This window comes from Eleutherodactylus coqui, chromosome 3 (assembly GCF_035609145.1).
Source record: "Eleutherodactylus coqui strain aEleCoq1 chromosome 3, aEleCoq1.hap1, whole genome shotgun sequence".
Taxonomy (NCBI): domain Eukaryota; kingdom Metazoa; phylum Chordata; class Amphibia; order Anura; family Eleutherodactylidae; genus Eleutherodactylus; species Eleutherodactylus coqui.
The window spans coordinates 43452562-43463329 of record NC_089839.1 but is presented as its reverse complement, the minus strand read 5'-3'; the positions used below and the strand labels follow the sequence as shown (position 1 = coordinate 43463329).

Sequence of the window (10768 nt, the reverse complement as noted above, 5' to 3'; positions counted from 1 at the left end):
CAATTTAGCTAAACGACGTAAACATATCACGTTTTGCCTGAGAGGATAAGAATGATAGTTTCCTTTTTTATGCATGAGATGCCAGAAGATGTTGATGGAATGGGAAAAAAGAATTTTAGTACAAATAAATGGGTGTTTCAATGGTTTGGGGTCCAGGAAATTTTTTACCATTTTGAGCCATTTTTATTTAAAAAAAATGTTAATGAAAATATAGAAATTTGAAAAGACTCTACCTAGAATCACTCGTTTCTGCCAACCTATTGTTCATGATGGCTAAAGCTCCGACCCCTCCTGAGAAGCCGTTTTGTCTTGTGTTGATGCACACAGTTCTAGGGTAACCATTGGCTGTTTCAGATAACTGCTTCTGTAGTATGGCAAGAGAAACCTTATTGGATGCCGTAAGGTCTCTCATGGAGATCATCTCCCCAGACAACCTCCTTCCTTCTGTGTCACTATCATAGTTTCCTTCAGTCTCCATCGAGAACTTGTTCCTGCGAAAACGAGCTCCAGGGGTGATGGCATTTCGGCGTCCAAGACGCGGGTTGGATTTATGGCACTTATTACAGCAACGGCACCTTAATTTTTTTAAAATCCAGTTTAAAACTTGCTTGATTACAATCGATATGACGTTAAAAAGTGAGTAAATGCAACAAACTCCCAAAAGTATAAACATGAAATTTCCAAACCTGTATAATCCCTGATATTTGTATACAGCATTTTGGCTGCTTACCAAATCTCCAAATCCAATGGTGCTAAAAGTGACAAAACAATAATACAAAGAATCAATGTAATTCCACTCTTCCACTGGGGTATACATGGCTGATGCACAGCAAGAGAGGGTAATAGCAAAGATACCCAATATTAGCATAACATGGTAAACTGATGGCTTCCACCCAACAAGGCTGTCAACGTCTGATATCGATGAACCTCTTCGGACAGTTGGAGGTAGAAGCCCGTTTCTTCGTAGTCGTCTTTCGTGACAAGCTTTCATGACAAATGCCAGGAGCGATATTATCCTTTCCAAAAAGAGGTTGAAAAACAGTATTGTTCCAGCACATCCAAAGAGGCCGTAGAAGATGAGGAACACTTTTCCTAATACAGTGGCTGGCGTGGTCATTCCAAAACCTGTAATTGTAGTAAGAAAGAATTATATGTTAGAAAACTGTGAAGAATTTATTATCTTCACATGAATAAAACATTTATGTCAACCTGACTTTTGGACATTACTGGCATATCATGGCTCATGCTCTGAAGTATTAAAGTGATCCTCTAGTTTCAGGATGAAATTCTATCCTAGGACCGGAAAGGGTGGGGGTATATTAATGGTTGTTGTTCTTTGCCAGCCTTCTGATCCACCGGTTATGGGTATCATTTTTGGCTATCCAAGATGACCAGGCTCCTAATCCCCACATTGCATTGGATTACTACTGCACTTTACCTGACCTCTAATTGGCCATAACTGGTCATGTGACCAGTGCTGACTAATCGGACGGCAGTGCACATTGTGCATTAAGTAGTCAAAATATTGTTGTGGCCATCTTGGACGGACGAAAATGGAACCGGGAGATTGGAGGGACTGCCAAGAAGTTCAATTGTAGGCGATAGACTGTTCTTCCCCTCTAATACTGGGACAAACTTTTGAAGGTTCATTTTATTATTAGGTGGAGATGACATTTAAAGGGATCCTGTCACCAGATTCACGCTGAACGAACAATGCATGGAGTGAATCTGGACAGCTATGCTCATTACCCCCATTTATGTTTTATTCTGAAACACTGTGGCACTTCAGACTAAAAACACACTTTGAACTTTGACTTGGTTTTGAGCTCCAAATCATGGAGGCAGACTGCGCTGGCTTCGCCCTGCCCACAGCATGCAGACTGACAGCTCTGTTTTTGCTTGTATATAGGGAGAAAGCTGTCAATCTACAGAATGCAAGTAGGGAGAAGCCAGCATGGCCCGCCTCCATGACTCAGAGCTCATATCCGAGTCAAATTTCAAAGTGGTTTATTCTGAAAAGTCACAGCCTTTCAGAATAAAACATACACAGGGTAATGACCGTAGCTGTCCCAGATTCAGAACCTGGTGACAGAATCTCTGTAAAGTGAAGGCTTAACTTTTACATCTTCTAGGTCACTGACAGAACTCATAAGATTGGTGAGGGCTTGTTCCTCATGACCAAGGTCGAAAAGGTTCATAAAGTGTCAGAGGATCATCCAGCGAGTCCACACTCTAGCACAATAATGGGTCTCGAAGGTCCACCATAAGATAACTAGATTACAAGCTGACTTTGAAGACAATAACTTGCCACTTGGATCTTTTTCTTATTGGATGTTACCTAAATAACCTGTTAAACCTTACTGATGATTTGTCCTCTGTGTGCATGTGGATGTACACATATTGTAGATGGAGTCTTAGAATAATTTTCTTGGCTGGGTAAAGGAACTTCATCCCATCACTGCCTGTGACTCACACCCATGACTCTTTTGGAAACTATGGCCCTGATGGTAGCGTAGATAAAAGAATACAAGTTACCACTTTCAACATTTAAAAACGTTCCATTGAGTTGAATGAAGCAAAACTGCAACATCACGCACAACCCAAAACCAAGAGTTGTGCTTCTTCTGAAAAAAAATCTGCCATGTTTTTTATAATCTCATACCAAGGTATTTATCAAGATTGACTTTTATCACCTGTCCACAAGATGGATGTTTCAAGTCTGTTTTGTGGGGGTCTCGTTGCGTAGACCTCCACCAATCCCATGTTCCGCCCTCCTCCTCACTGCAGTCTTACTGCACCCTGTGCAATGAGGAGGGGGTTTTAATGGAATGGTGGTCGAGCATGCGAGTTGCCACTCTATTCATCTTCAATGTGACTGCCAGAGTTTGCTTGTACTTGGCTATTTTGATCAGCCCCATTGAAATGAATCGAGCAGTGCTGCACATGCTTGGTGGCTGCTCTATTCGGCTCCACATCGTGGGGGGGAGACAGTGAGCTTGCTGTGAGCAAAAGAGGAGGACATGGGATTAGAGATGAGTGAGCATACTCGGTAAGGACAGATACTCGAGTGAATATCGTTCTTACTGAGTACCTGCCTGCTCGCCCGCAAAGATTCGGGTGCCGGTGGGGAGCGGCGGAGGGGAACGGGAGGGAGATCTCTCTCCCCCCTGCTCACTTGTGCAACACAGCACTCACCCACGCCAGCACCCGAATGGGATCCTTCTTCTAGGGATCAGTAATGAGACCTCCAGTAATGAGACTTTTATCACCTATTCTTTGGATAGGTGATAAAATTCAATCTCGGGAATAACGCTTTAAGGCAGTATGAAACAAAGCGCAATAAGATTGGATACTCTGATATATGTGATATACGCAATGAACTCACATACAAATATGTCACTTAGTCTCTGATTGGTTAGAAAAACATCTCGTCTTGCAGATAAGTGGAAGGGATGATGATGACAGATCTGGTTAAGAACGTACATTCCAGTTTGTGTTGTTCTAGTTGAGGCCTGCACAACCTATGAGGAATAACCCCTCGGAACGGTTCCTTATGTTTCCGCTTACTCCTTTATAAATGCTCCATTCGTCTTTTACCGCTTTTTTTATTTTTCTACTTTACAGACAGAAGTGTAAACAGAATGAAAGTGACAGAGCTCGGCGGTCGCGGTAATGTGCCCGTACACTTTATTATTCATTGTGCCTTGAAATGCTGCTGTTGGCCTTGAAGGCGTAATGAGCTGGTTCTTCACCCAAATAATTTGCCTCCGCGAAGGACACACATCCATACAGAGGCCAAGAGTAATACTTGTTATTGTAATGTTCTCATAGTCCAGAGCCCATGGGAGCAGGCAGGTGACAGATTTTCATATTCTGGGGATTACACAAAACTCTATTGCACCTTTTAAAGGACACATATGGGTTCACGGGAAGAAAACGGCTACGAAAAACAGACCCATAAAAACGTAGAATGAAAATGACTAAAATAGAACCAAGTATTTTGTTAGTCATGAAGATAGAATTATACTTTATAAAATAGGAAAATAGAAGATAAGATCACACACACAAACTTCAGATCAGACTGGCTGTAAGGCACCTGACTGCAGCAGGAGCTCTCCCCCACTGCAGTGTCTGCTATGGGAGAACAGATAGGATAAACCCCACCCTCAGGTGTCTATAGCCAACAATCAAAAGGATCAGGAGAAAATAAGTACCTGTATGAGGCTGCTTTCACACCTGCGGCGGGGATTCTATTTTCCTGCTCTATTCAAAGAGCAGGAAAGGGGAATCCCCTGGCCGAATGGGTTTGTTTTATGACGGAAACCGAACAGCGCCGAACGGACCCCACTGAACATAATGGGGTTCGTTCGGTTTCCGCTCAGATGTGAAGACAGCCTTATCAAGAAATCCCTGCAGGACGTTTTTCGTGTAATCAGGGTTATGCGTCAATTCTGACTTTTTTGGGGGGAGATTTGCATTATGACATTTGTAGTATAAACGTGATGTTAAATGTAACTATCATTGTGGTTATGGCGATATTAAATTTACAGTATATAGTTTTTTGGCTTCACTGCTTTTGCACAATTAATACACCTTTTATAGACGATAATGGGCCACATGTATTAGAGTTTGTACGCCAGTTTTCTGACTTATAAAAAGTAACAATTTTGGTACACATGCCCAAATTATGACTTTTCAGGCATTTATGCCAGGCCATATTGAATGCTGCAGTAATTTCATTGTTTTCAATGAGGCCTCGTAGATATGCGTTCGATCACGGCGCTGGACGTCGCTTTCTAGCGCTGCGATTTTCGATCGCTGTCTGCTCTATTTTCCAGCGTTTAGCGCACCTCATCACCAATCACAATGATGGAATGTGTTAAAACACATTGTCGGGCCGAAAATAAAAGTAAAATAGCGGCAAAGCGTCGCAATCAAAATCGCGGCGTTTTGCCAAGTGCCTGTGTGAGAGTGGCCTAAGAGCGGCTTCAGACAAGCATATTCACAAATACGCACGTTTAGGCGCAATGTGATTGAAGTTGATTTGCGCGTGTCTGGGCATAGTCCTCTACTGCACATTCACATGCATATGCGGCACCTCCCCGCCCTGATTTAAGAGACTATTTAGCCTAATGAGGTCCAGCTTTGTTCTTTTCCCTGCGGTTTTGTGCAATCTTTCACACATCCCCTTGTCTATTGTGTGCACATTTGTGCACTTCTCATAGACTTCTATGGGGCTCTTTGGTGCGCACGTACACAGGAAAATAGAGCAAGAACTATTTTTTTGCGCACAACCAAATTGTACGCTAAAAAAATTGTTGACATCAATGGGTTCTATTCTATTCTATGATTGTGACAATGACTATTATTTTTTTTTTTAAGAATTAAACATTTTGTAAACTTTTGAAAAAAAGTTTTTTTTTTCCGCTAAACCATGGCAAGTTAAACGCCCAGGATCTGATTCATTTCTGATCCTGGCCTGCAGCATGGCGTAAGAAATACCCACTCCCCCGTCTGTGCTATTATTGCATAGTGCAGATATTGCATTTATTCAGTCCCGACGAACCCAGGTCCAAGTTGTGAGGAGCAACCAAGTTAAGATAAACCATGCTGTGTATTCAATAAGAAACATAGCGATTCATTCAATAGTGAATCATTCTAAAATGATTCATCTAAAAGCATCGTCCAGCAACATTTCATATGATTTTAATTGTGAATGACTTTGAGGAAATCGATGCCACCAAATGAATGCTAAGGCCAGGAGCTCGCTCCTCTTGCCTGATTCCCCCCCCCCCCCCCGGTTTTCTATATTTAGGTCACTGATTCCTTCTAATATTATGGAATGAATAATGTCTTAATTCACTGTCAGACATCCAGCGCTAATTGATCTATTATTTCTGGCTGCCTCGTTGATAGGAAATCTATAATATAGATGAAAAACTAAAATGTGGATGATTAAATTGCAGGCGAGGTTTGGAAAAGCCTTCTGTTAGATGGTGCAGGGCATTGTGATCTCATGTAATCACCTTTCTCATGCCGGATTTGTAAAGGATTTACTTACTGTATATTATGTTTTTCTTATAGTGTGATGTTTTGGGTTGGGTTACAAACATTTATAGCACCAGGTTATAAAAACTGGGCAATATGCAGGGGTGTACATAGAATAGAGGGGATATCTCATAGCTAAAATTAAAATGAGTCATATGATTCCACCCAGTTTTGCCACCCAAGACTGTTGGGTTTTGAGTTCTTCTTTCCTCTATGGACACTTCGCAACCCTTGGGTCATTTTTGTACCCACTTGTTTGCTAATATATGGAAGTGAAGGGTCGCAGGATGCAGCAAATAGAGGAACCAGAGTGTACAATATTTAACAACATGAAAATAAGCAATAAAATGATAATGGTTAAACAATCGAACTTGTATCTTCAATTTACAACATACTAACAGCTAATTGTTTGTGTCTCTACGGGGGTATACACCTAGCATTCTCATTGAAGCCGACCTCACTTACGGTTTGTTGTCTAGGGCAGTGTTCCCCAACTCCAGTCCTCAGGGACCGCCAACAGGTCATGTTGTCAGGATTTCCTCAGTGTTGCACAGGTGATGTAATTATCGTCAATGCCTCAGAGATTGCCACGGGTGTTCTTACCATAAGATATCCTGAAAACATGACCTGTTGGTGGTCCCTGAGGACTGGAGTTGGGAACCCCTGATCTAGGGGATGCAACTTCTGCCGACCACAGAGGTCTTACAGCATTGTCTTAAGGGGTTGGAAATGCTCCTCTGTGCCTCCACTCTCAGTCCTCTGGTTGGTACTGCTCTGGTACTTCCTCCCAGATGACTATGAATTTGCTCATCTGCCCTTTGTTCTTTGTGACCAGCAATCTCCTGGTTCCCCTAGTGTGATGCTGTCTCTCCTCTCAACCCCGCTGTCAGCAACTTCTCCAGCATACTCTGTCCTTGCACACAACAAGATGTCCAGGCATCATCCAGTCAACAAGCATCCATAGAGTATGTTCAGTTCTGCTGCACCAAAATTTAGTGCAAATTTTTGCACATGTGGTGATTTTGCGGCAATTTTTGGTTCATTCCTTCAGTCCACCTCTTTAGTAATATTACTCCTTAGGGGGAGTCCCTTACAAATTTGCAGTTGCTCTAGAGAGGGGTCCTGTACAAGTTTCTGCCAAGCCATTGCATATGGATGGAAATGACTAAGACTAGGCCCCATCTCTCCACATGGCCGCAATAAATCCCCTCAAGGCCGGTTTAGAATTTCTGCATCTGAAAATCTTTAACATTGAGCTAGTAAATAGTAGGTTTGCTAAGCAATAAGTCAACAAGCAATTTCATGTGTGAGATCACATTTTTTTGGGATTCTCATTAGTCAGAAAATCTAGAACTTGACCTTATGCTATGTTAGTCATAACCTGATCTATTTAGATTTAGTAGCCTGATTCATAGGTTTGGCTTCACATGCTATTTGCTGGAATATTTAGATACTACCGATACATTGATTGTGATAAAGGGAGAATTACAACCATAATGGAAGTTCTGATCTCAGGGCCATTGTAACCATAGAGCAAAGAATGCATCTGCTTTGGCTGCCTGGTAGTGGCACCACTTTCAACTGTATCCATGTCCTCGGGGAGTGGATACAGTTGAAAAATATTGAAAAGATTAAAAGGATTTTGTCATCAGGTTCATGCTGCCCGAACCACAGGCAACATAAACCCGGGGCAGGGATGCCCATTGGGCCCATGTGTGTTTTATTCTGAAATGCTGTAACTTTCCAAATACACGCACTTTGAAGTTTGACTCCGAGATGAGCTCTTGTCACAGGGGCAGGCTGGGCCGACCGCTCCCACCTGCCACAGGGGCAATGGCATACCTCGCCCAGGTTCATGCTGTCCGTGGTTCGGACAACATGAAACTGATGACAGAATCCTTATAAAAAAATAATAAACCACGATATACTCACCTTTTGTTTTTCTACTATCACTCCGGCCTTGCAGTCTCTGCTCACTTTTGGGTTGAGCGGCCATGTGACTGTTTAGACATGTGACTGCTGTGACCAATTACCAGTCTTAGCACTGTTGAAGCCTGTGATTGGGCACAGCAGTCATGTACGTAGTCACATGACTGCTTGAACTGAAAGTGAATGGAGACTGTGGGGAACCATATAGGGAAGTGCAACCTGCAGGGTTAGGTGGTATGAGTTGTTTTTTTTTGTAGGCACACAAAGTTTTGGGATGGAGGGCACAGGAAGACAGTGCAATGGGCGCTCATAATAACCAATGAACTGTGCCCACTAAGTATCAAAATGTATCTGTGATTTAACATAACCATGACATACTTAGATCTCACTACTGCCTCCAATCAAAAGGCCACAAGGGTCTATAGAGGACCCGATCCCACTCACTGCTATTTATCATGCTGAATGGTTATGAGACTCCACAGTGATTTAAGTTCCCTAACCGCTACTGTCGGTGTGAACGATGTGCAATATGATACTATAAAAAATATTCTAACTGGATTTCTCTTTAAGGATTGTTTTCCTACAGCATACATTTATGGCAAATAGACAGAATATGTGATAAATGTCTGATGGTTTGGGATTCATCTACAGCAATACTGCATAAGATCAGCTGCACCCAAAGGTTGCTGTAAATTTTGGTATGTTAAAAAAACAATATAAATCAATGTCCATGTGACATTTGCTTAAAGTGAATGCTCACCTTGTAACACTATGCTATTTTTTTTTCAATCATTTTCATTGGGTTTTATAATAAACAAAGAATAAAAGAAAGTTGACATATTTGTTGTGTTAGAATGGAATTTCTGTACATAAATATTTTAAACATGCGATGTGATGTTGAATAGTAATGTTCCTCCTTATAAAAGAAAAGAAAATAGTTGCCAGGTTAATGTAGTTCATCACTTGAGTACTAGAGATCAACTGTGAACCAGAAACTAGAAACTTATTTGTAGCACTTCAAGACTTTTATTTTATTTTAAAACATATCAGAATTTTAAGATGACTTTTCTGAATATGTTGCCTTGTATGCACATGCGTAATAACTCTATTTATGGCTATTCTGTGACTTGAAAATGGCATTTATCACCAGTTTTCCCAGGGTGCATACGTAATTTTCAGTTTTCCCTGAGCTGGTGGGTGGAGACTAGTTGCTCTAATGAATCCTTACACTGCACATGGAGATAACAGAATATCCTGCTCTCTAACTCTCTGTAGCACACACATAAATAACATCTTCATGGAGGGCAGTGTACAGCAGTGCTTAGTAATATAGATATGATTTCAGTCACTGTGCAGCAGTAATTCACTTATCATTCGCTGCAGCACATCCGTGTAAGTCTTTCCCTCCTCCCCCTCTCCTCTTTATAGACTTTTATAGGCAGTATGAGTCATCATTCTTCTTCACTCCTTCCCGTTATTCATCTTGTCATCTCTGTTATTACAGATAGACTTCACTTGATAACAGGCAGTGGATATCGTATTAGAAGGAAGGGAGAACCCCTAGTAGTCAGCACTTTAGAAGGATTTTTTTTTAGCACAGAAGCATAATTTTAGGCAAATACGGTGATTTGCACAGCTTGGGGCTTAGGCTGCATTCCCACGAACGTATATCGGCTCAGTTTTCACGCTGAGCCGATATACGTCGTCCTCATGTGCAGGGGGGGGGGGAGGATGGAAGAGCCAGGAGCAGGAACTGAGCTCCCACCCCCTCTCTGCCTCCTCTCCGCCCTTGTGCACTATTTGCAATGGGGAGAGGCGGAACAGGGGCAGGGCTAATTCTCGTAACTTAGCCCCGCCCCCGTCCTGCCTCCTTTCATTGCAAATAGCGCAGAGGGGCGGAGAGGAGGCTGAGAGGGGGCGGGAGCTCAGTTCCTGCTCCTTGCTCTTCCATCCTCCCCCCCCTGCAGATGAGGAGGACGTATATTGGCTCGGCGGGAAAACCGAGCCGATATACGTTCGTGGGAATGCAGCCTTAAGGACATGGCTACCTGAGGTCTGACAAATTTACTATAATTTATGCCTGAGATTGGACCCACATCTATTAGACATTTATGGCATATCCTATTGATATGCCATAAATATCTGCAATCGAAAAACCCCTTTAGGCACGACTAATATTTTCTTATTTGCCAAACCAACAAATTTTATCAGTACTTCTCAGTAACCAAAATAATAAATTATACCGCTGACACTAATTGTCTGTTGATTTATACCTACAAAACACATTGATGTATATTTGCGCCGCTTTCTGCCCTAGAAAAGTGAGAACTATGGTCACTATGGGCCAAAAATATTATCTCCATGAGACTATATTTTATAATCTCTTTAACCCTTTCCAATCCACTGTCTGACGTCTGAAGACATTATGATTTAAGGCTGTACAGCTCCGATGTTGGAAGACGTCCGTCGTGGTTCTCTTACTGTATATTGCCAGCCTCTCTGCCGTTGGAGTCTATCCAACGTGTCACCTGATGCAGTACTGGCTTCAGCCAGCAGATAGCGCTGTTGTATAATTGCAGAAAAAGAGTAAGCCCCCTAGGAAAACCAGGATATAAATTGGGTTGGAAAGGGTAATTTCCAGCCCTTTCCTGGGCTATAATCTGTAGGGCGAGAGGTGGCTGTAAACAGTAAATTACTATATTTGTAGCATTTTTGTTTTTTCATGGCTTATTGTTTGCGGTTTATGTCTCACATTGCTGAAAATGACTTAACACTTCTCTGCGCCACATAT

The 10768-nt window shown here is 42.1% G+C and overlaps 1 protein-coding gene across 1 annotated transcript in view; it reads right to left on the bottom strand.

Annotated features, from left to right (window-relative positions):
* Positions 1-229: 229 nt before the first annotated feature.
* KCNK12 (potassium two pore domain channel subfamily K member 12) overlaps positions 230-10768 on the bottom strand; it is a 111155-nt gene continuing 100616 nt past the window's right edge. The window contains exon 2 of the mRNA XM_066594487.1: positions 230-1125. Coding sequence (XP_066450584.1) covers positions 230-1125 — 896 coding nt within the window. The remainder of the gene's footprint in view (positions 1126-10768) is intronic.